The sequence below is a fragment of the Brassica oleracea genome, chromosome C7, assembly GCF_000695525.1.
Source record: "Brassica oleracea var. oleracea cultivar TO1000 chromosome C7, BOL, whole genome shotgun sequence".
NCBI lineage: Eukaryota > Viridiplantae > Streptophyta > Magnoliopsida > Brassicales > Brassicaceae > Brassica > Brassica oleracea.
In genome coordinates this window covers 46787089-46812605 of record NC_027754.1, presented here as the reverse complement: position 1 = coordinate 46812605, position 25517 = coordinate 46787089, and the positions used below count along the sequence as shown (strand labels likewise).

General features: G+C 32.3%; 5 protein-coding genes across 5 annotated transcripts; 2 read left to right on the top strand and 3 right to left on the bottom strand.

The window, feature by feature from the left end:
- Positions 1–1876: 1876 nt before the first annotated feature.
- Positions 1877–2442, top strand: LOC106305536. Its single transcript, XM_013741900.1, has 2 exons — positions 1877–1957; positions 2038–2442. Exons 1-2 carry the CDS (start codon positions 1878–1880, stop codon positions 2318–2320), a joined length of 363 nt encoding a protein of 120 aa, XP_013597354.1. The 5' UTR covers position 1877; the 3' UTR covers positions 2321–2442.
- A 52-nt stretch (positions 2443–2494) lies between these two features.
- On the bottom strand, positions 2495–4263 carry LOC106304785 (type III polyketide synthase B-like). Its single transcript, XM_013741176.1, has 2 exons — positions 3481–4263; positions 2495–3180 (listed from the first exon to the last, which is right to left on the bottom strand). The coding sequence occupies exons 1-2, from the start codon at positions 4229–4231 to the stop codon at positions 2753–2755; spliced, it is 1179 nt and encodes a 392-aa protein (XP_013596630.1). The 5' UTR covers positions 4232–4263; the 3' UTR covers positions 2495–2752.
- Positions 4264–5844: 1581 nt separating this feature from the next.
- Positions 5845–6296, bottom strand: LOC106305103 (auxin-responsive protein SAUR20-like). Its single transcript, XM_013741477.1, has one exon. It carries the CDS (start codon positions 6235–6237, stop codon positions 5941–5943), a length of 297 nt encoding a protein of 98 aa, XP_013596931.1. The 5' UTR covers positions 6238–6296; the 3' UTR covers positions 5845–5940.
- A 4462-nt stretch (positions 6297–10758) lies between these two features.
- On the bottom strand, positions 10759–11139 carry LOC106305347 (auxin-induced protein 15A-like). Its single transcript, XM_013741727.1, has one exon. It carries the CDS (start codon positions 11074–11076, stop codon positions 10759–10761), a length of 318 nt encoding a protein of 105 aa, XP_013597181.1. The 5' UTR covers positions 11077–11139.
- A 4024-nt stretch (positions 11140–15163) lies between these two features.
- Positions 15164–17026, top strand: LOC106304723. The gene is made up of 2 exons (XM_013741118.1): positions 15164–16414; positions 16508–17026. The coding sequence occupies exons 1-2, from the start codon at positions 15403–15405 to the stop codon at positions 16861–16863; spliced, it is 1368 nt and encodes a 455-aa protein (XP_013596572.1). The 5' UTR covers positions 15164–15402; the 3' UTR covers positions 16864–17026.
- The last annotated feature ends 8491 nt before the right edge of the window (positions 17027–25517 follow it).

Sequence of the window (25517 nt, the reverse complement as noted above, 5' to 3'; positions counted from 1 at the left end):
ATAGTTCTTCTTTCTTTCACTAAAAAAAACCATGGTTAAAAATGACTAGTTTTTTTTTTTTTTAACTTGAATTGTATGGGTTGACCAAAGCAACACATGAGTGCTATTTTGCTAATAGATGATCAGAAGTTGGGAAAGTCACCTATCAAAAATTTTAAACAAAAATAAATGTTCTTATCTTTTTCTTCTATCCCCAAATTAATGGTTTCAAATTTCATTAGCTATTGGTCAAAAAAAGCTTTCATTAGCTAGCTGTATTTTTTCCCTTGCGTGTACAATACTTAATATATCTTCTACATATGTTTTTTTTTCTACATATGTTTTATTTCTTACTGCTGAATTTATTTTATATACAAAATGATCAGTTAACGAGCGAAAAGATAAATGACGCGAGGAATCGAGAGAAGCTGGTCCCAATCCAATGCCAACATCCTTCATTGGTCTCTCCAATTTTGTGTTACTCAAAACTCAAGCGACAAAAAAAAAAAAAAAAAAAAAAAAAACTCGAGCGACCCTTTGCGTGGAAGCTAAGGAATGTGACACCAGATCATTTTTAATTTGGATATTGTTTAGATCACAAATTGTTTTGTCTCATTTTTTAATAGGAAGACAATAATAAAAATGTTTGGAAAATTTTCCCTTAAAAACTTAGACTCGGGTTACGAGTTAATTAGCCTAATTTAGATGGTTTTCAATGGAATATCGATCGTAACATTTGGTGTCGGTAAATAAGGGATTCACATAATATAACCTAAAGATACGTCCAAAGCCACTACACAGCTCCAAGAAGAAGAATTCGTAGTCCCAAAGTTTGTAGTCTTCCGATGAAATTGTCCACAATATGCATCGTAAAAGCCGAGCAATTCATTCCATTAATTGGATCATCCCATACGTGTGCATGTAAATATGGATATGTGGTTGTTTTAATAATTAATTTAGCTGTAGTTATTAGATGAATTATGGATATTACATGATTATCTACGTACATGAACGTGAGTTTGCATGGACCCCTACCTGATATTATTCGGAGCTAAAAAGGCCAATAAAAAAACCCCCAAACACTAAAATCTAAAGCCATATAGAATAAGAATAATTATGGGCGCATAAGGTCGATGATGGTACTAACAGTTCCTGCTCCCATTTGTTATGTTTCAACCTAAATCGATATCTCTGGATTAGACTGTGTCATATAAGGTTTAACAAGTAAGTAATCAACTTCAGAAATAAATGTAGTTCACTAAGGTTAAACTAGTTTCAAACGTAGAATATACATCTGCATTTCTATTCACATTAAAATATATTCATTTTCTCATTAAAAATCTTAGAATATAGACAAATACCAAACCTAGAAGAAATTTCTTTCTGTTTGCGTAAAATGTCAGAACAAACAAACACTCAAGGTCTAAATCATCAAAAAGTTACTAAAGCAATCACACGCATTGAGGGGACATAACCATTATAACCATGTCCGTATAGATTTGTAGATAACAATAGACCATAGATGAGTTTCGATGAGGTGTAATTGTGTAAGTAGATAATAGCATTAGCATGTGGCTATCTATACACATATGTCTTACGATTTCAATTGATTAATGTCTGCTTTGTAGTTTGTTTTTGGGAAGTTTTGTTTGTAACATCTGGTGGCTTGTCTTCTAAAGTTGTTCAATAATTAGCTTTGACTTGTTGCTCCAATTCTTCCATGGAAGTATCTCTTTCTTGTCTTTCACCAAACCATCCTTTCATTTTTTTTTGTTGTTGTTGTGATATGCTAACGGGCCTAAATAACGATCAAATTTAATGGGCTTTTATTTCAACATGTTTATATATACGTAGGGGATTCAATGCATACGCACGTTAATTTAATTGGCGGGAGAGCTATGGCGAATATGGGCGGAGCTGATTCTCGAATTCCGATTCATCCTCTGTCTTCTTCGTCTCTCTGTCTCCTTCTACCTCTGTAACTTCCTCATCTCCCTCTCTCTCTCGTACTTTTCGAATTTATCGTATTGATATTCAGTGTGATGTAAACCAAAGCAGAGAAGACAAGCATAATCCGAAGAGAAAGCTTGAGGACTACTTGGATCCAGCTCTTCTTCGTACGATCTCGTCTAGGATCGGTCTAAAGGAGACGAAGGAGAAGAAAAAGGATGTCGTCGTGAGTTCGATTCAGAAAACGGAATTCGATTGGCCTGTTGATCGATTGGATCCTTTAATCAACAATCCGAATCGAGACTCCGGGAGAGAGTACGGCGGATTACGGTTCTATTCTCCGATCACCCCGTCGTTGAGCAAACGCCGTCGAAGCGATTTCCCGATGTAGAAGGTGAGCGGTAACAAACACGGCGGAGGATAGCAAAGTTTGTTGCAGCGACAAACACGGTGCACGATAGTAAAGTTCGTTGCAGCGATAACATGCGCCTAAAATTGCTCTGGGAACTGATACGCCGCCGTTTTGAAGACAGAATGATGTAAAGAGAACAAAACTTCAAACAAGAATGTCAAAAAAACTTTTAACTCAGATATTATTTGATATAATAAAAGCAGTAGTATATATTAGCTTTGAAATACAACATATTCTATACACTTACATCAATGTCTATTAGCATCACCAGTGTATATATATATATATATGCTATAGATCTTCATATTATTTGCATCTTTCTCTATCTGTTGAAATGTGGCTATGAGCAAAAGGGAATTGTTTCTTGAGCATCAAGTTACAACCAAACCCCTATTAATCTCAACTTTCTGCTCAAACATCAAGGTTTCGAGCAACGATGCCTTCAAATGTAACACCAGGTCCAAAAGCCAGAATCAGACCCCACTCATTTTCACTTCCACTCATGCTCCTCGATTTCCTGCTCTCCTCCAACATATACTCCAACACATAAACAATCGAATTGCTACTTGCGTTGCCATAGTCCATAAGAGATCTTCTGCTTGGACTCAGCTTCTCCGGCGACAGGTTAAGCCGCTTTTCCATACGGTTCAAGATAGCTGGTCCACCTGGATGAACCGCCCAAAACATCTGGTTATAGTCTTTATCAGCCAGTCCTGCTTTTCCTATTAGCTTCTTGCAGAAACTCTCCACGTTGTCTTCTATTATCTGTGGAAGCTCTCTTGATAGTGTGAAGTTTATCCCTGTTTCTGTTAGCCTCCCATCTATTGTCTTCTCCGTATCTGCGCCACGAAAGTGAAAGTTAATCCAGATCTAAGATTTATAGAGTCATAATTTTTTTGAGAAATTGTTTAAAATACCCTAAAGTGACTACCAACTTTTCAAAAATATACTCAATAAAAAAACAAAATATTTGAGTTTAAATGTGATTATTGTTTAGGGTTTAGTATTTCGGAAGTAGAATTGGGTTTATAAACTTATATAAGTGTTTTATAAATTATTTTTAAATATTTCATCCGATTGTGTCTAGAACGGTTCTGGTTATAGGCATTGTTGGATGCAAAAGTCTTGTAGTTTTTTACCAGGTAGGAAATTTTGAATTGCGGTGTGAAGCTCAAAGAGTGGCTTCTCACTAACCGGGTCTGGATCAGACCCGATGATCATAGCTCCGGCTCCATCACCAAACAACGCGACACCAACAAGATCATACGGTCTATCTTTACTCGGGGGTTTGAAACCAATGATGGTCGTCTCTGACGTGGCAAGCAAGACTCGACTCCCCGGATTGTTCTCGGCTATGTCTTTGGCTACACGGAGACCAGCAACGCCTCCAGAGCAGCCGACAAAGTAGAGCAGAACACGGTGCGTCTCGGGGCTGAGACCAAGCCCTTTGGCTAAGAACAGGTCGCCTCCAGGAAGACGAGCTTCGCTTGAAGAGACATAAACAAGGTGAGTTATGTCGGAAACAGAACGGCCCCAGTTTTTGATGCAGGATCTTGAAGCTTCCACTGCCATTTCGGTTACAGCGTCGTTGCATATGTCCAGACGCTGCTTCACGGTGGATCCTCCTTCGATGGCGATTTCTGGATACTTTGTTAGTATCTCCTCTGACATTACAACGTACCTTGTCTTCACCGTGGTTGTCTTGCAGAGGCGAGTAAGCTTCTGTTTGAGTTCAGGGTCGTCACAGTTTGTGGTTTTGAAGTAGCCATCGACCAAGTACTCTTGCATCACTAGCTGGTGAGGAAAGGCTTTTCCAATAGCAAGAATGGTCGCTTTCCCAGGGTTTGGTTTCTTCTCTGAAGCTAACTCCGTGGCATCAATGCTCCCCATTTTAGTCTCCTTTTTCTTGTGAAAAGACTTAATATTCTTGGGTCTGTAGAAAAGGGTCAAAGTGACGGCATATATATACACTAACGCTTTTGCAGTTTATGACCTGCGTCTTGTGCGGTGTGTTCTGTCTAATTGATATTTGGTGAAGATTAGGTGTGAGATTCAGGAGCTTCATGTTTATTGCATTGCCTCTTTCTAAAAAGGTTCTTTGAGTATTTCCTCTAAGACAATTATCTTTAAGCTTAGCTTAGTTAAAAGATATTTGTTCATAGCCAACACAAGAGTATGCGTGGTTTTGCACTTCAAGAGAGTGAATAGAGAAACTAAGTTAACATCAACATTAGCATCCCCAAGATCAGACCTATAATTTTATGGGCTAGAACCAAACAAGTTTTGTATTTTAAGAAAATCTATGTGCCCATTTATTAATCTATTAAGCCCTAGAAATTTATGGGCCTATTAATTGACGTATTAAATTTCTTTTCATGGAAGTACAACAATTAGAGTTATTTTTGGGTTCACGGGAGGTTGACCAGCCAATATGATTTCATTATTTCAAATTCGATATCTTTTAAAAAAGGAAACAAAATATTATCAAGTTATATTATGTTTTTTAAAATTAAAAAATTAAAAAAAAATAGCAGCTACAGAAAAAAGAATTAAAAATATCTTTTTAACGTCGTCAGCAAAACACTAAACCCTAAATCCTAATCCCTAAACCCTAAATCCTAAACCCTAAACCCTTGGGTAAACCTAAACCCTTGGGTAAACTCTAAACCCTTGGGTAAATTCTAAACCCTTGGGTAAACCCTAAACCCTTGGATAAATCCTAAACTCTAAATAAAAACACTAAACCCTAAAACTCTAAACCCTAAATCCTAAACCCTAAACCCTTGAGTATTTCAGTGGTTAGTGATTTTGATTTAGAGTTTAAGATTTATCCTAGAGTTTAGGATTTACCCAAGGGTTTAGGAATTAGGATTTAGCGTTTAATGTTTTGCTGACGATGTTAAAAATATTTTTTTTGTAATTACTACTATTTTTTATTTATTTATTTTTACCTTTTAATTTAAAAAAGATAATATAATTTAACAATATTTTGTTTCCTTTTTTAAAAGATATCGAATATGAAATAACGCAATCCTATTGGTTGGTGAACCTCCTAGAGGGTGATGAACCCACGAATAAGTCCAACAATTAAGTCATTGACGCCAACTGTTTTTTTTTTTTTTTGATCGAAAGTTTTGTATTGAATTATTGAAGTAAGAATCACAAACATAATCATTGTACCAGGTCACTAAAAAAAATATGTGTAACATTCAGTTCGTAACGAATAAACCCACTTAAAAGTTGAAACATCAGTAAATACTCAACAATATTATTTTGACACGGAATTAAATTTGTAATTGTTCTGTTTAGCTAGGCAGCAAAGAAAACAATCATTTTATTGGTTTGGATGCTCACAAAATGTTTGTACTTACATTTATAATGAAATTTATATTTAATATAAATATATAAGGTGGATTTAATCTTAAATATGTATTGTTAAAGACTCGTAGACTTAAATAAATTCTTCTGATTTTCCATGTTTAAAAAATATATATATGGGAAGAGGTTAATGAAAAGATACAACTTCAATCTCAAGTACAAAATTTCAAGATCTTCGTAAATACAATTCTCCTAATATAATTCAACTTCTCTTTTTAACATTATTGAAACCGAGAAGCGATGAGATCAAGAAACACTTCTTCTCTACAAGGAATGGTCAAGCCTCCCATTGGATGATTGAATCCAAACTCTTCCTCTGCTCGACTAAGGAACTCTCTGAAGGAAGGATCATTTAGAAACGAAATTGGAACAACAAATCTCTTCCTCTCCTTTTCTATCTGTTCTCCAACGTACACTGCCATATGCCCTTTAGGGACATGATCCGATGATGTTCGGTTTCTGTTTAGCTTCAATATCTGTTTTGTTGCATTTGTGATCGCAAAACGTCCCAGCCCCATCTTTGTTCTTGCTTTGGAACCAAATGTGCTAAGCGAATTTTTCTATGAAAGTTTTTCTAAAAAGCTTTTCACTTGAGATGAAGAACGGTGATGATGACTTGCCTATATTTATAATAAATGGAAATCCTTAAAATAAATGATTCATAGCGTTTCAATGATTTAAGGGCATATAATGGGTTCCTTATTTCTTATGCAAGTTGTTTTGACTTATTATCGTGTCACATGGCTTAACTCGTTCATCAAGCTTTCCAAGAAAAAGTTCTCTGTTCTTACTTATATAAAAAATTATAAATTATGTTGAAAATTCAAATATATTCTGCTCCTCTTCAACATTAAAGTGTGGGCTCGTTTAATAGATATTAACAAGTGGACAAAGGACTTTCAAAGAAGACTATGAGCGCAACTTGTCACATTGTATGAAATAACAATGAACATGAAGCAAAAATTCAGGATAAAGATAACCAGTTTGATATTTCACATCTAAGTATAGAAGAAATACTCAATTTGCTCAATCATGGGACTGGTTTTCTTCTGATAGCTAGATGCGAATATTCTTAGTTGGCAAATCTTTAAATATCCTCAATGTCTTGAAGCTGCAACTAACAAATCATTACATTTTGATCTTTGATTTCCTAAGCCGCATCTAATGACCCAATTCAGTCTCTAATCATATAGATGCCTCTTAGAATCATTCTTGATTTTCTAGTTGGAGACTCTACATTTGTTATACGTGAAAACCAACGACGTTAGACAAAGATTTCAGAACTTTTTATTGTTGTTGAAATTATGACAATTTTTGTGTCTACATGACTACATATTGATATTATAACGTCTTTTAGTTTTATAAGCAAAAGTATATTAAAAAATTCATCATGAATTACACTATACATTGCTGTTATCTTGATTGTTGTGCGCCTTGCGATCGAATCCTCAAAAGCTGTTACAGGGCATGTAGTGATTTTTTTGTTAAAATGTCATTCTCTTTAACTTATAATTTATACAAGATAAAATTGCCATGATCCTATCTACCATGTACACTCAAACTTCAAATATTTGCAAATCACATACCTCTAAATGACAATGACAATATACAGTAGTTAATGCATCACAATCAGAAAAGGAAACTTATGACGAAGACCTATCATTTGCCCATAACATGGCCAGTTCGATTAATTAAAAAGCTATGCTGTTTTGTTTAAAATAAAAGTTCGGATCCTTTATCTATTATATCTCAAAATTCAAAATTTTGTTTATAAATAATTGAACCCGACCCGAACTAGAATTTGGTTTGTTTAGACAAGAGGCTGATTTTTGCCACCGAAATATTAGTTAAACTGATATTGTAATTCTTTGTTAAGGTCTAGTGCAGAGTTTCTCTTGCTCTAGGTCGTCCCTAGTGTTCCAAGAACTATGCAATAATTCAATAACGATGGTTTTTGGGTTTACCATTCGGCAACTTGTGGAAAATTAACTTTTGTGGTCCAATGGTGATTAACTTGAAGGCGAAATCCAATACGGTGAAACCATTACGATTCGAGTCCCAGCTACTGGTGAATTAAAATTTAAGTATCGATAGGGACAGAAGACCGATACGTAGACCAAAAACGTTGGCCGCTAACATGTAGCTAGTCTAGATTCACTTCAGTTAGGGCCAGTATACCTCTGTATAATTCAAAAAATAATTAGTGAATTTTTTTTATTGTTAATGATTTTCTACCAACTGTTAAAAAAAATTAGAGTTTCTACAATTTGATTAAATCAAAACAATTAATTTATTCTACTGGTATGATCATGTAAATAATGGAATCGAATAAAATGGTAATGACTATTTAAATAGTACATGGTAATTGGGTCTGGTTAATTCTTGTTTTTTTGAATCTCTGAAACCATGTAATTATTTTTCTTTTCTTTTTATCACTGACTCGTCTACCTAGAAATCATCAATCAAGCTAAGTTACTTTGGATATTCCGAAAGAATTTAAATATTAAGATTATTTTCGAAAACATGAAAATGGGTTTCATCAATGTTTTGTGGAAGTACAAATAGTATAACCTGATTTGACTGGTTACACAACATATTTACAGGCTGATTCAGTATGTTCCTTTGCAGAAATAAACAAAGGGAACAACCAACAAAAAATCCATAAAATGGAAAGAAAAAACTCTGAGGATTCCCAAAGAAAAGATATCTCAAGTTGAAACAACACAACCATAAGAATTCAAAAGACCCACGAATGTTTCTTCTCTGCAAGGAATCGTCAATCCACCAATCGGATGATTGAAACCGAATTCTTCCTCTGCTCGATTTAGCAAACCCTGAAACGAAGGATGGTTCAAGTATGAAATGGGAACCACAAATCTCTTCTTGTTCTCCATCTCTTCTCCGACATAAACCGCAACATGTCCTTTTGGAACACGAGATTGCTGTTTTTGGGACGGTTTAGAGTTGATAACACGTGACAATATAGCCATGTCTAAAGCAAGAGTTTTATAGAATCTATAAGAATAATCTGTTCTATGATAGCGGAGAACGATTACTGTTTTTGGTGGAGTTGTGTTTCAGTTACTTGTAATTTATAGAGTTCTTTGGAGGTAAAGGGAATCAAATTTCGAAGTTGTGTTTAATAATACAACATATTTTTCTTGTATTTAATTATTAGAAGTTTGCAGGGTTTCACATGGGATCGCTTAACAAAAATAGGGTTTACCTAGAAAAGCATCAAGCTGATTCTGATTTCTCTGGGTGACTTAAGAATATAATCAGATAGGGACCACCAAAGTTACAGGACTCACATGCTTCTCTTCCACTTATTAAAATCTCTGGCCATTACATGAAACAGGTTTGGTCCTATTAGTTATGACGAATAAAGACTTGTCAAAAGTCATCATTGATGAAGAAAATATACACTTTTGACAAGTCTCTTGTTAGCTCTTGAATATGGTGGCTTTTGGTCTATGTGTTACCCAACCCTAGAGCCCCACTCAACATGACTCTTTTGTGTCTTAAATAAAATGGACTTTACAAAACTTTATATCTATCTATTGTAATAACTATTACTAAATCTGTATTTATGATTATTATTAAATCTGTAAGAGGACCTTCATGTGTAATACTAAGCTTGGAGTCGTGAAAATGGAAACATTGAACATGCATAGTTTCTCTGTGTTCTTACAATGTAGAATCAACACGTTCAATATACCAGCTAGGTATAGAAGTTGTAGGTCTTAAATAATATGAGTTTTCGGGCTCAACAAACTCCGTTAGAACACCAGAACTTAACAACAATAGTTATATCGTCATCACTAGCATTATGATTTTTTAAAAACTCTATGTATGCATTTCTTCTTTCTTTTTTTTTTGACTAAATGTATTCATTCACATCCATGTTTGATCTCAAGGCGCATGATTAAATATTTCTTATAGCTCGCAAGTATTATGTATGTATAATCAGTGTAATTATAGTTATTCTAAGAAATTTCAGTTATTGCGTTTCATTTTGCATGATTATGATCACAATTATCTCTTCCTAATAACGGAGACTAACATGTGCTTGACAATCTAAATATGCAATGATTGAGGTATCGTATTAGTTTTTTTTTTTATAAACGCTATCAGCTAATCCGGTCGGTCTCGGGAAGAACGCATTTAGTGCTATAGAATGGACTGACTACACACTGTCTAACCCGAGTTTGGAATACCTTCCGACTAATGTCAGGAGGTGAACCGATCATCTGTTACGATCCACCATATAAACCACTTGGGCCGAAATCCAAGTCCAGACTGACCGAGTGAACCGATCATCTGCTATCGTATTTGTTATGATAAGTTTCACTATCAAATAAAATTGCGAAGTACTATTTCAATCATTTAGTAAATATTATTTATTTGAAGAAAATGTGTCTTATTTTGAATTATCAACGCGGTTACATTATCATCCCATACAACCCATTTTAGTTTCTTTAGAGTGCATGTGAGCCACCATTTCTTTTAATAGTTTAAACTCCTGCAGGAAGTCTTATTTATATTTTTAGGATACTATATTTATAACGCAAGTCAGAGCTGGTTATTAAAATAAATAAATGTAATTATGTAACAGAGATTTCCCAATATATAAAGCTTCCATTTTAATAATAATTTATTTTTAGATGTATTATTAGAGGCAGTACTATATCATCTAACCATGTCACAGTAGGTAGTGAAAACGCTCAAATATTATCTTCGGAATTCTAAATTGTAACTCAATCTTTTAAAGTTCCTACACAAGTTTTAAAGCCTTAAATCCAATCCGCCTCTTTATCTTGAGATTTTAATGGTTTATGTATGAATACTAGCAAAAAAAAATTGTTTTGAGAAAAATACCAGCAAAACTTTTACAATCTTATTTCGGAACACGAGCTTTAAACAGTCATATACACACAACTAAATTTACTATAATTCTCCTCATAGAAAGTGAGAACAAGAAGATTCATCAAAACCGTCAATACTACTAATTAAATATTAATTATTGTGTCCCTCAATCCTCAATGCAGCTGATGAGAAGTAATGAGTTGAAGAAACGCTTCTTCTCGACAAGGAATCGTTAAACCGCCCATTGGGTGATGAAATCCGAACTCTTCCTCTGCATGATTAAGAAACTCTCTGAACAAAGGATGGTTCAAGTATGATATTGGAACCACAAACCTCTTCTTCTCCAATCCTTCCCCAACGTAAACCGCTACATGACCTTTAGGAACAAGCCCTGAAGTTGTTGTTGATGATGGTGATCCTTTTCTGTTCCTCATAGACTGTAATTTGAAGATTTGATTTGCATTTGGAAGTATCGACCGCATTAAACCCATCTTCTTCTTTTTATGATCAATGCAACTTATCAATTTGATGATGTAAAAGATATTTGAAGCAAGTGACTTGATAGTCAAGGAGTAGAAGTTTCTATTTATAGTAGTAAACTTAAAGCATGTAAGTTTAAGATAAAGGAAAAGACTTCAATGCTTAAACTAACAGTAAGATGCGGTATATATCTCTATCACTAAAAAAACCCCAAAAGTTGTGGGCTCTTGGGCCCTCCGTCATCCATCTGGCTCACATGGCTTAGCTCATCTTTATGTAAAACATATACGTATATAAAAGGAGAATGCACAAAAAAGTACGTTTTTTATATGTTGCCAATATAAAAGTTGGAGCCTCGATGTGGTGAATAGTGTGACGTGGGTCAGACTAAGTGGGTCCAGTTCTTGAACCACTTTTAGCATTCGTATAATAAGTTCCAAGTCTTGAAGTAGATTTTCCTTCGCTCTCAAACTAGGGGCCGTACTGCTGGGACAAACTATGAGTAAAGAGATGGTTTTATATATTTAAATAAACTTATTTTTTCTATAATACACAGCTGTATAAATAGTTTGATGAAGTTATTAGCCATTGGATAAGATCTGCCTATCTCTGCATGTGTGGTTATGATGATAATGATTGTTGCTACGGCTGAGTTTTGAATATACAACATACTACTGTTTAGTGATCGAAATAGATCGAAGTCAAAATAGTCACATATCTTTTTCCATATGCCAATTAGTTTGATGGTGCTATCTACTTCGCTGTTTGGACCTAAAAATAGTAAACTAACTTGATGTATATGGACTAGTGATTGTCTTCTATATGTTGAAAGAGAAGAGTTGCAGATAGAAATTCGAAAACAAAAACAAAAGAGCATGGAAGCAAATATAAATTGACGTACGCGTCTTCGCGTGAATGATTAAAAGAAATTTTGCGTTTGTTCTTATAATTACTAGGAAACAACCCCGCGCGTTAACGCGCGGGAGTAAGGACCTTATTATTTTATTTTTATGTATTTCCTTGTTATTTGTATAATTATTGTACTATTTATAAAAAAATACTATAACTGTTTTTAAAAAAAAATATAGACATAAAAAGTTGTAAAAATAAAATGGGTGTTATAATGTGCAAATATATTCTTGTGTGTAAATTAATAAAATAATTTTTTGGTGGAATTGCAATTCTAAGTAACGTAATCATCCTCAATGATTTTTTTTCTTTTTCTTTGGGGCCGTTGTCTAACTTCTTGAGTTGCTCCGCTTGTTACATCTAGGTTGTTGTCTTCACTTTGTTTTAAATTTTTTGTTGTCAATCTCCTTTTCCTTGTTTTATTTTCTTTGGGAGTAGTAATTTCTTCTTTTTCGCTGTTCGTGTCCCTCACTTCGTTTATTTTTATAAGCTATATCAGAACATTAAATGTAAGTTTCTTTACCTCATCTATGTATGTTAATTTCCTTATATATTGATTATAAAAACCTATTATTTAAACTTTAAGTATATTGTAAATTTATTGTACCTCTTCAATTTTAATTGGGGTGCCTGTGATTCCTGTAACAGTTAATCCAGCTGAACTTGAATTATAATTAAAGGATGTGACTTTAACATTGAATTTGAATACTTTCCCAATAAGTTTTTGAGACAAGAAGGAGATAATCGCTTTATCACTTGACTCATTGTATGATTCTTCCTGCATATAGTAGTTTTAAATATCAGTTTAACTTTATGCAATAAAGTTTATTGATTATAATAAATATTAAACTTACATGATAGTTAATCAAGTCTGTTGCTGATTTACCTATAATTCTGGTCATGTCTTTGTTGAATGTGGTTAATAATGCAGTTTCTGAATTATCTTCAACAATAATTTCAAGTTTATACCTGTATATTAGGTTTATTATTAAAAATTATTTAGCTATCAAAAGTTATAAAAAATGTTTGTCCTATCTTACCTTAATATGCCAACAATATCTGGTTTTGTGCATTTTTTGCAAATAAGTTTTCCATCTATTTTTTGAAGTATTTTAGCACAATGATTACAAGATACGTAATTCCAACCATTCCTTGAACTAATTTCAATAATTTTTCCTTCAATGGTAAACTCCTTCTCCTGTCAATATATATTCCGGCTAATTTTTTTTTTTTTATATAAACATGTATTTTATTTTATTTTAATGTCGAATGTAAGTATTAAAAAATTAATTATTTAGGTACCTCAAATAAATCTTTGGCAATGAAATCTATTATTTCTGATATTTTGACAATATTGGCATTTGTTTTCTTTAAGCTGCTTTTGCCTTTAACTTGTAGTGGATGTGTTCTGTATTGACAGGAAATAATATTTTTACGGACTATGTATAATTTATTTATATATATATTGTACATTTAAAATTTACCTTGTTTTGAAAGATTGAATAATACTTAATGGATCATCTTGATATATTTTGGAAGCTGATGTTGTGTTTAGGTAAAGATATCCTATTATTCATGTAAGTAAGATGTCATTTAATGTTAAAACTTAGTTATTAATAATATGAATATGATTTTTTAATTACAAAACCTGAATATGTTTTGGGATTTACACTTGTGATTATCAAAGTGGCACCAATTGCTTCTTTATTTTTCATCAGTTTTTGATACATATCTACCTTATTGTCCCATATAGTAACACGCACTTTGCTTCCCCTGTCATATAGTTATAATGTGATATTAGATAACATTAATTAAGTAAACAGATGTGACAATTAATATAAATCAGAATTTTGAATGTTGTAATAAATTTAATATATCAAACAATTGTAAAGTGTGGACGTTGTGATTGACAGCATACATCACACACGTCACACTTCTTTTGACACAGCACAACATGTGGGCCGGATATCGGTTGTTTAAAAGTCTTAACGGGATTTCGAACAGTTTGTGAAGTAAAAGTGGTTTTGTGAAAAAAAAAAGAAGTAACACGTGATAAGTAAATTTATTTTGGTTATATAGACTACTAAATATAACGATTATTTTTATAACTCATTGATGCAATGTCTAACTTACCCTTCTAATTGTAAGTCTAGGTTTATTCTTTTTTGTCCAGTATCAGTATTTTCCGTATTTATTTTTTCTTCAACCACGACACCTATAACATCTGCAATTAACATTATTTCTATAAGTATGTTTTCACATGTATAAAGTTTTTTGTTTATGGATTATGTAATTACCATCATAAAATAAGTTTTTGTCTGCAATTTCCATAAGTTGATCATAATCACGGAATGTAAATTTCTCGCAATTTATTAATATACTCTCATCTGATATAGGAGTTATTGTTGAGTTTTCATTCAAACGTATAAGAAAAGAATGATCCGAAATTTTATAACGTTCACCAGCCCGCCATACTTCAAAATTATTAAATATATATATTTTGCCTTCCAAAAACTCTTTAGAAAATTGATGAATATGACGTGTGTAGATTGATCCCATAATGGTTGATTCCTATATTAGAAAAAAAAATTTAATTATAAATAAATATATATATATATTAATGTACTTTGAGGAAAAATATTAAAACACTACCTTTTCATCCAGTAGTAAGAAATTAAGGCTTATAATTTCATTACCATTTTTAGGATTGTTAACTTCCCATAATCTAATTACTCTTTCTATAATTTTTTGTTCTCCACGTTTCATCATAATGTTTTCAATTAACTTGTACGAAGGGACTTCAGGTTCTTCCATTTCTAAGTTTTTTTTGTTAGTAAATTAGTGGTCTTCGTTTTCTTTTATAGAGGGAGAAGGCATCGAACCATTGTATCTGTTGGATATGGAAAGTTGCGTTGCTTTTATTATCGTAACCCTTCTTTTTTAATAAATATATTTTATAATACTGTGGAAATGATTGGACGTCGGTCTGTATATTTTTCCTTATTACGCAGGAGTTGTATTAAATTATTGTGCAAAGACTTTTAAAGCCTGGACCTCAAAAGGAGTGTTTCAGTGAATAAAATAACGAAGCGGTGAAGATAACCGAACAAAATGTTATTTGCTTTGTGGATTATTAATTAATAAAATCCTTTTTTAGTTTCTATCTGCCACATATACGTTTTCCTTCCTTCTTCTTTTTTCTTTCTTCTTTCTTCTGTTCATTCAATCCATTCACAGAGATTTTATAAAAATAGATTTACTCATTTACATACAGATTATCACGTCGCTTGGTCTTCTTCGTTTTAATGTCGAACGGTTTTGGGTAGTTAATCAAATTCCGTAATTTGAAACCGCCATGTCTCAACTTATAAATACCATGGATTCTCATACCGTTCTTCCCACTTTCGATTTCTGTTTTTTTTTTCAAAATGTGTGATAATAATCTAAGCTTCCTGCAAGATATCGAATCTTGGCAGGATGAAGAGCCAACCGTTGTGCCCCCTTTAATGTGCGCCGAAGCCGTGCGATTGAATCGTTTTTCCATTGTTGGCGTACTTGTTAACCCAGAGAAACAAAGTATGAGTGCGTTGATTAATCAGATGCCTTGCATTTGGGGCGTAACTGAAAAAGTCATTGGTCGGGTTATTGACTCCCGAAGGTTCCAGTTTGTGTTCAAGACAGAGGACGCCATGAACAGAGTGTTGGAAAAAAGTCCTTGGTATTTTGCTGATAGGTTGATCGTTTTGAAGCGTTGGGCTCCCACCGTTACTGAAGAAAGCTTAAAGAAGGTTCAGTTCTGGGTTCAGATAAGGGGAATCCCTCCTCATTATCTATCGAGAGCAATAGTCGATTTCGTTGGAGACAAACTTGGACAAGTTGTTGACGTTGAATTTGACGACTCAACAAACCTTACGGACTATGTTTGGGTTCTGGTGAACTGGAACATTGACAACCCATTGCGTTTTAAACGTAACTATGAATTTGGTGTTGGTGAGATTCACATGTTGTCTTTTCATTATGATCGACTAATGAATTTCTGCAACAAATGTGGAATGTTGACACATGATGTGAAGGAATGTCCTCTGCATATTGATGATGATGCATGCAAATGGCGAGATGATGGTGTGTCTGGAGATAAAGCTTGTGGTTTGAGCGTGGATGAAGAAGGACAAGTTGTTACAAATGCCTTTGCTGAGAAGGCTATGAAGGTCGGATCATCTGGTGATTCGTCTGTTCCCATTTCATATATTCCTCCAATTGATTGTGATAAACTTGCGGAAACATTACGATATGTTAAAGCAAAGCTTGTTAAGGGGAAGTCCCTTATGGGACCGAAATTGGGTCCAGCAGATGCTATTTCTATGCCTGTATGCTGTCAAGAAAATGATCTTTATAATCCTAAATCAGCAGATGAGAATCTAGTTAAGAAGCCTTATTACGGTAATTCTCTCGGCTTATCAATTCCATGAATTTCAAAGGACGATATTGTACTTAACTTATCTTATTATTTATTATTTTTTCTTCTGTTTACAGGGTTGCCTTCTTATGAGGAAACAGACGCCGTGTATAATCCAATGGAAACCCGAACCCCCGTTAATATCTATCATGATGATTATATCCATGAAACTGTAACAATAGGAGGAAGAGCTGGTTCTAAACGCAAGCGAGATGAGAATGTGAAAGATACGTCTTTTGTGGTCCTGTACCCTGGCAGTAAGAAAGGAAGTTGTGATGTTGGTGATTTGGAGAAACAGTGGAGGCAGTTGGACTCGGACTGTAAAATAGGGCAAGTTGAGGCTGGTCGCATTTCCGTTTCTGATGTGGCGATGAACCCAAAAATGAAGGTCGAAGTATCTGAATCTGTTGGTTCATGTCAATATACTGACTGAAGGACGTTGTCAGTCGCTTTATGTAGAATGTTTGTGTAATACAATTACCACAAGTTGTTTCGGTAGTTTAAGTTTAGGGACGTATTGTATTGTAGGGTTACGTAAGACACAAGTTTATTTTATTATGTTGTATGTTTCTGCAAAACTTATTGTATTTATGTTAGTCGATGTTATTATTTTCTATTTGTCCTCTATTTTATGGTATTCAAATCTTTGGTAAACATATTACCATTGTTATATCTGGAACTACGTAGATGAAAAGAATCTTTAATTTTCATCGTAATTATAAACTTAGGTATAATTAGAAGAATTCCAACTAAAAAGTTTGTAAGAACTAAATTTAAATATATAAATAAAAGAACAATGTAATTATTGTGAAAGACAAAACTATGCTACGCAGGGGGATGGTTTTTATTCCAAACATGAAACCTACACAAATATTTACAATCAATTGACAAAACTATGCTACGAAGGAGTATGATTTTGTTTTCCGAACAGTCATCCTACTCAAATATACACAATTAAACCTATGTTTTATTAGGAAACAAACCCGCGTGATGTTAGGTAGATGTTAAACTACTCTTCTTTAATATAAATATTTTTGTTGTTTCAGTGAGAGCTAAGTTGTTGGAGTTTTTCCGGAATTCTGATATAATTTAAACAAACCAGTATCATTAATTAAGTTTTCAATTATAAATAAAGTAAAATTTAAATATTCCAGGTTGAAAATTTAATAAAGATTCTTATATTCAGTAAAGTATTTTAAAATTTATTTTAATGTTGTTGACGCGGAAAGGCTTGGTAGAAAATGTATTATTTCTATTTGGTTATACATAAAGTTTTCGCATAGGCTTTATAACCATAATAATGTAAGTTTTCGCATAGGTTATTAATATATCATATAGTTGGCAACGTACAATGTTTTCTTTTAATCCTGATTCTTTTAATCCACATTGAAATACAATATTTTCTCAAGTTGTGAGCAAACTTTTAAAAATCAATTCATAACCTTCTTAAAACTTTTTCAAACATATGTCATATTACGCTTGGGTCTGAAATGCATTTTGTTCGTAGAAGTTCATTTCGAAAGCAAGTATTGGATTTTGTGGAGGTGTAAATTGAAATTCATGAAGGTTGCGGTAGCATAAACCCTTTATTATGCAGCTAAAACCATATTTGCTATAAATATTTCAGTTTCTTTATCCTACTCCGCCTAACAAGAACAAAAAGTAATTCCTATAAGGGCGTACATGTGTTATTTGTTGAACAACCTATTCAATTTCTAAAGATCAATGATCAAGCCCTCTTTCTTCCCAATTGCAATATTTAGAATTATATTCTTGTAAGAAGCCTCAGTATATTTATTAAGTTCTATGGAATATCATTAATTACTCTGGTTTAGTGTAACGAAAAAAATATAAAAAATGAAGAAATTATAAAATAAATTTTATTTGTATATAAATAAATAAATATATTGCGGTGGTATTTACGTATAGATTTGCGTCTTTAAGATTAATTAATTTACTTTCTAAATTTGGTGAAAAAGTTATCGGTTATATTTGAGTAATCATGTCCAAAGGTAATGTCGACCTAACGGGTTACACACCAGTTCAGTGAATAGCAATGTCTCTCTATATATCAAAAATTTTTGTGTAAAACCTTTATATGACTTGGCTGATAATAGATATCTAAGATTGATCAACGTAATTATAGTAAAGGGTATATGATTCTTAATAGTTCAGATACTATATCACGTTGGTTCCTTCTGCTACTTAATAAAAATATAAATATTGTGGCTGAGTTTTGAGATCAATTTATTAATATCCCTTCGTATGAACTTAAAAATGAATTTGTTTGTTACAGACGAATGTAATACGGGTTTAATAATTCCCTACAGTAGTTATATAAAAATTTCTGGTTGAATTTTTATTCCTCCTAAATAATGATTACCGGTACTAATTTCAAGTAAGTAATAAAACATTCTGTTTTCAGTTTTAAACCAAACTTGGCTTAGTCGAGTAGCAATATATATTGTTTTGGTAAGACGTGTTGGATTAACATGACCTGGTTAGTAAAGAAGTTGTGGGTAGTATTTTTGAAATGGCTTGTGGTAAACTAATATCTAATGGCTACTGATTAACTATTATGTAATAATTCCTATTACATTTAATAAAACAAGCAGTAATACATGGCCAGTTCTCGGTTGGAGATTTTTGGTAATAAAGGGTTAATGATCAGATGACGTAGAACAAATTGATGGTGGTCATGATGAAAAGAGCAAGATGGTTATACTACTGTAATAACAAAAATGACAACGGGATTGTGTACTGGGAAAGTGATATTACAGAAGGTTTGCTGGTTGCTCAGTTGGTTAATCTAATTACATTGATTAAATTAAAACTATACTTTCACAAAGTTAAAGTAATCCAAAAACACGTAAAGAAAGTAAATTAATATTCTTGACTGCAGTGAGATCTAACGCTATTGACTTATATTGGTAACTCAAATTTATATATTGGACAATAATGACTTGTGCATAGCCATTTTACAATACACTCGCGATCAAATCTATGACCACAATCTAATTTCACTATATGTGCTCCAATAACAAAATTCTCCAAGCAAATAACACATTGGGTGCTTTCACAGCTAATTGTTCGACATTGACATCCTGAAAATATAGTAACACTTAATGACTCCACTGTTGATTTATCCGTCGGAATGAAATTGACCACATTATCTTGTAATGAATGTTGTATTGCTATGTTAAGATCAATGTTGTCTTCCTCACTATCCGAGCCTGTATTTAGATATTGTTCAATAATCGAATACCTTGGTGGATTATGAAGACAATATATAAAACGTAGAATATTTCTGGGACCATATTCTGGTGATGATGTAACATCTCTTGCTATCATAATGGCATTGTTGATGTATGATAAAGATGTGACTGTGTTTACTCCGCCAGAAACAAAGGAGCAGAATAAATCATCTTTCAATGCAGATGGTCCATCTGCTATGAATTCTTCGGTTGAGAAAGTATACGTAAAACCAACGGTTTCTCTGTTACGTTCTTGATTAATAACAGCTTCTACTACGATCTTCCCCTCACATCCATTTTCTTCTTGTTCTTCCACTCTAAAATCAAATGCAGGTGGTAAAGTATTGGCGTGAACCCCTTTAAAATAATGTAAAATTGTTAATATAATAAATTAGGAAATTGTAAGAGAGAAGTTTTCAATGCTAACTAAGTACTTTAAAGTAAAAAGAACCTTTACATGAATTGAAATCCATTTTTTTTAAACGATTTATGCGCAAAAGGTATTTCCGAGTTACTTAGAAGAAGTGTAGAGTAGATTGGTAAACAAAATGGAGGCTTTATAGATGGAAAGGGAGTCGGTGATGATCTATAAATATTAGTAAATTGGTGAATGGACACGTCTCTACAAAAGGTGACGATACGTTTTTTTTTTTACTTTTGAAAGGTGACCATACGCTTTTTTTTTTTTTTTGTAACTTGAAAGGTGACCATACGTTTAAAATAGTTTTTTTATCGTTCGTAAATTATAGCAGTTTCGTTTACATATATGGACTATACATATGTAAATAAAGGGGACTTGCGAGTTAGTTAGACGAAGTGGAGTAGATTGGGTGACAAAATGAAGGCGTAATATATATTGAAAAGAGTCGGTGATGATCGATAAATAATAGTGAATTGGTGAATGGACACAATTCATATTACAAGCAGCATTATAATTATTTACAAATATACCATGTATGTAAAATAATTTATTAGACATTCTCACAAAATGATCAAGTTATCAACCGGAAGGGATCTATCCTAATAAGGAAAAACAACCAGTTTATTATAGCCCCACAGTGGATACATTAAAAGCTTTCTGCTGGAAAGTGCGGTGCCCTCCGATCTTAATGTTCTCATTTTATTTTCAATCTTAATTTGTATATGTTCCAAATTCCATATTAGTTTAACAATCATTTTATTTTCTTACAAATATTTTAACTAATATTTCATTTATAAAAAGCATGCTAATTCACAATTGTCTATTTTTGTACTTTTTATTTTAAGAAATTGTTACCTATATATCTTAGACATGGATCTAATTATATAAATGTTATATTTTCTATATAAGACCTAAAATTGGTGATACATTTTACGCTAAAATGGTAAAATATAAAATCAAGTACAAATATAACATTTACATTTAAAAATATGATTACGTTAACAAATATATCATTAAATACAAACACAATTTAAAAACATTTGTAGCAATTTAATAACCAATTTAGATTGTGTAGTCTAAATTTTTTAGTTTCAAATAATATTTCATCTAGTGTATTAGCCTCTAAGATAGGTAATGAACCGTTTTTTTTTTTTAAAAAAAAAAAGGAGGTCACGATCGTTCTACATGACTTGATTAAAGACTATTTTTACAAAACAAATTTTTTTATTTCTATGATATATGTTTCCAATGACAAACCTCCGAGCAGAATTAGATAAGTGGTAAATGAACATGTCTCTACAAAAACAATCTTTACAATAACCATCAGAATAAACATCCAATCATTTTTTACACCAATTTTGTTCAGAATGTCTCCATGGGAGTTATGTCCCAAATTGTAGACTCCATAGGGAAAAATGTAGACTTCTACAAATTTTTGTAGCTGAAATATTCCTTCCTGTTTAATATCTCCTTTACTATAGCAAAATAGGTTTGTGTTAATTCACCCTTTCCTATTACAATAATATGTAATATATATATATATATGGATAATGTACGGACAGATATAACTTGCGGCAACCCAAAATTTTAACACCGTTATATTTATTTTTTTTTAACATAGAATTTAAAATGCCAAATAATTTAGTTGTTTCTACATTGTTATTAGGAACCCAATAATCTAAGAATATTAACCATGTTTAACTGTAATATTTTCAGCAATGAAGGGTTTGAAAACATTCATAATTTGTATATTTTGATGAGAAAGGACGATTTTTAAAATTCTATCAATTTCCTTATTGGTTATTAAATTGCTACAAATTAATGTGTGACATATTGTTTTTGTTTTTTTCTTCATTCTAAATATTTTGATGATATATAAATTATAAAATTGTTAATCTACGAGAAAAAAGACAGAAAAATATCACATATAATTTAATTGTATTTACATTGGCAATTCATATTTACATATCGGACAATAATGACTTATGTTTAGCCACTTTACAATACATTCTCGATCATATATATGACCACAATCTAATTTCACAATTTCTGCTCCAATAACTAAATTATCCAAGCAAATAACGCATTGTGAGTTTCCACAACTAAGTGCTCCACAATGGCACCCGGAATATACATCAACCCTAAAAGCGTCCACTGTAATTTTATCGGCCGGGATGAAATCCACCACCACTTCATGTAATGATTGTTGGATTGCCATGTTAACACGAATGTTTTCTTCCTCACTACCAGACCCTGGATTTAGATATGCTTCTATAATTGACGATCTTCGGCGATTGTGAAGACAATAAATAAAACGGAGGAGATTTCTAGGACCATAGTCTGGGGAAGATGTAACATCTCTTGCTATCATTGTGGCACTGTAGATGTATGATAAAGATGTGTCTATGTTAATTCCGCCAGAAATGAAGGAGTAAATTAAATCATCTTTTAATGGGGATGGTTCATCTGCTATGAATTCTTCAAGTGAGAAAGTATATGAAAAGTCTACGGTATCTCCGGTTTCTTCTTCGGTAATTACAGCTTCTACTATTATCTTCCCCTCGCATCCATTTCCTTGTTCTTCCTCCACTCTATAATCGAACGCAAGTGGCAGAGAATTGACCTGACTTCCTTTAATTTAATGGAAAATTGTTAATGAATATAATTTACCATATTGTTGAAAGAAATGGTTTACATTCTATGAACCGAGTTTTAAATAAACGGAGTAATATACCTGAATTGAAATCCATTTTATGAACTTTGTTGATAACTCGAGTTAAAATCCAGGGGGTTCGGGGTGTTGGTTATACGGAAAGAAGAGTAAATTGGTGAATAAATAGTCGTATTTATAGATTAGTGTTGATGAGTGAATAGACATGTCTCTTCAACAGGTGGCTTTACGTTTTTTTTTTGGTTAACGACAGGGGACCATTCGCTTTAACGAGTAATACCCTCACATACTTTTATTGACTTCATTTTACTCATACGGTTAACACCTACAATCCAAAACAAAGTTTATAAGAAACATCTTACAAAGTTTGCATGAGTTAAAGAACGACATTTCCAATACATATACTCTTTCCTAAGATTTTTGTTATCTAGTGTATTATTTCGATTTATAACTTAAGATATATAAATTTAAAAATATAGTATATGCTTATAGCGTTGGTAGTCAATAAACATTCCTACCGTATTCTTCACTAAGAAAGGACGTGTTTCCCTTTTAGGTACAGATTATTTTTACAAAAACAGTTTATACAAAAACAACAATGTTATTATAAAAATATGACCATACGTAGACAAGTAATAAGTTTAGACCTTCAAGTGTTGTGATAATAATAATAACATTGGATAGGGAACATCATTATCTAAATAATGGTCTATTTTTTATATAATATTAATTAAGGCCTGATATAAAAATTATAGTCTGGTAACAACTATATTGAAGATTTTTTCCAAATTCTTTGAAAGACGAACTGGATTCATATTCATCATCTTAGCATAATCAACGCTTTCAGAATTATGCGACCCTAAACGTATTTTATTCAGAAGCAAACCTCTTTAAGGGAATACCTTGTTAAGGTGAATATTTAAATATAACAATTTCTAGAGATTACCTTCGCCATAATAACGTGGCAACCCTCACGTTATCTCATCAGTCCCTTTTTAAAATCAAAGTCAAGTCTACTGGCTTTTGTAAACAAATAGTTGCTATAAATACATTTGTGATAAAGAGATATTGGAACAAAAGGGAAACCATAGCATCTTTGGCAGCATTAATTCGTAGTAATGCAATCTTCTGTGACAAACATAAAGGGAAATAATACAATAACTATTTGATTTAATCAGCTGTAACAAATTTTAAACCCAAAATGTCATAAGTAGTCGCTAATTCTTAACGATACGGCAACTGTAAAGAAATCATTTCTCTGGCCGTTCTGTTTGATGCCAGAGACGAATTTAAAAGAATGTCCAATACATTACAGTTATAATATAGCTTTGATATAAATTGAATGTTTTATACTTGAATGATATATGAAAGACCGAGATCAATGAAAATTCTGCTGTACTAATTTATAGTTTGGGGTTATCAATCATTAGAATTGTTATTTCAGCATTGTTTTCATTGCTGTACTTCAACGTAAGAGGGTAATATAAAACATAAATATCAGATTTGTAAAATAAGAATATAGAATGTGTAATGAAAACAGAACAGAAAACAGATGAGGAATATAGCAAAATATATGTTCAATTATTCTTAATCGAAAATTTTGTAAACCAATAATGTAATTTAGTCTTATAAACTATTGCACTTCATCGCGACAAAGTGGACATGTAGTATTTAAATGAAGCCACTTTAAAATACATTCTTTCCCAAATTTGTGTCCACACTTTAAAATCACCATTTCTGATCCTATCGGAAACTTTTTCAGACAAATAACGCACTTGTCTTGTAACTGGTTTTCATCATCTTTAATGACTATAACTTCCAAAGAAGCTTTTGCATTTTCACTGGACGGGTGGAATACTGGTCTTCCATCATTAATAGATTCTTCAATTCTTTGCTGTATTTGTAAGTTGTAGTTTATATCGCTGAAAGAATCCATTGTCTTTATTGAAATAATTAGAGTATTTCCCAAACAATAATCATCATCAAAGACCATATCTTCTGCAACCATTACCATATTTGCAATAAAATTAAAAATTGTTTCAGTTATGATGTTTTATTTAGAAATTGGCTAATACAATTCGAAATTTTATCAGTTCGAAAAAATTATTTACTTAAAATAGTTCTGAGTATTTTCAAAACAAATCTACTATTTACAATAATACTAAACAATTTGTGAAGAAATAATAACATTTTTTAGGAAGCATATTGTAAATTATTAACTGTTTTAATTTTTATATTGTCAACACTTTTATAACAACAAATCAAATTTATAAATAAAAACATTACACACGTTTTGTAACTTCCTATTTAGTTTAAGATTATGGTATGAATTAATTGAGTAAAGAAATTGCAGGAGAGTTTATAGTCTCCTTATATATTTTGATATTAAATTTAGCACCCAAAGGTTTTGTTACTTCTGGCAATTTTATCGGTTTATTCTTAAATTCAACCCTTCTGGTTTAATACAAACTCTGGTATTTTAAGTAGTAGGTTGATTAGTGTTATTGTGGGAAGAGATATATGTGTATACGCAAACTCAAATTTGGAGTGTTTAATTTAATAGGAGTATACTATGGTAGATAAAGCCGATCTTTGTTTGTAAAATAAAACACTGATATTAAAATTAACAAACTTCCGGGTAAGTTCAAGGAGATATCTCGAAATATTTAGGGGGCATGTGAACACATTTATACGACATTCTGAATTAGATGTATTTTTATCTATACAACAATTAATTATTA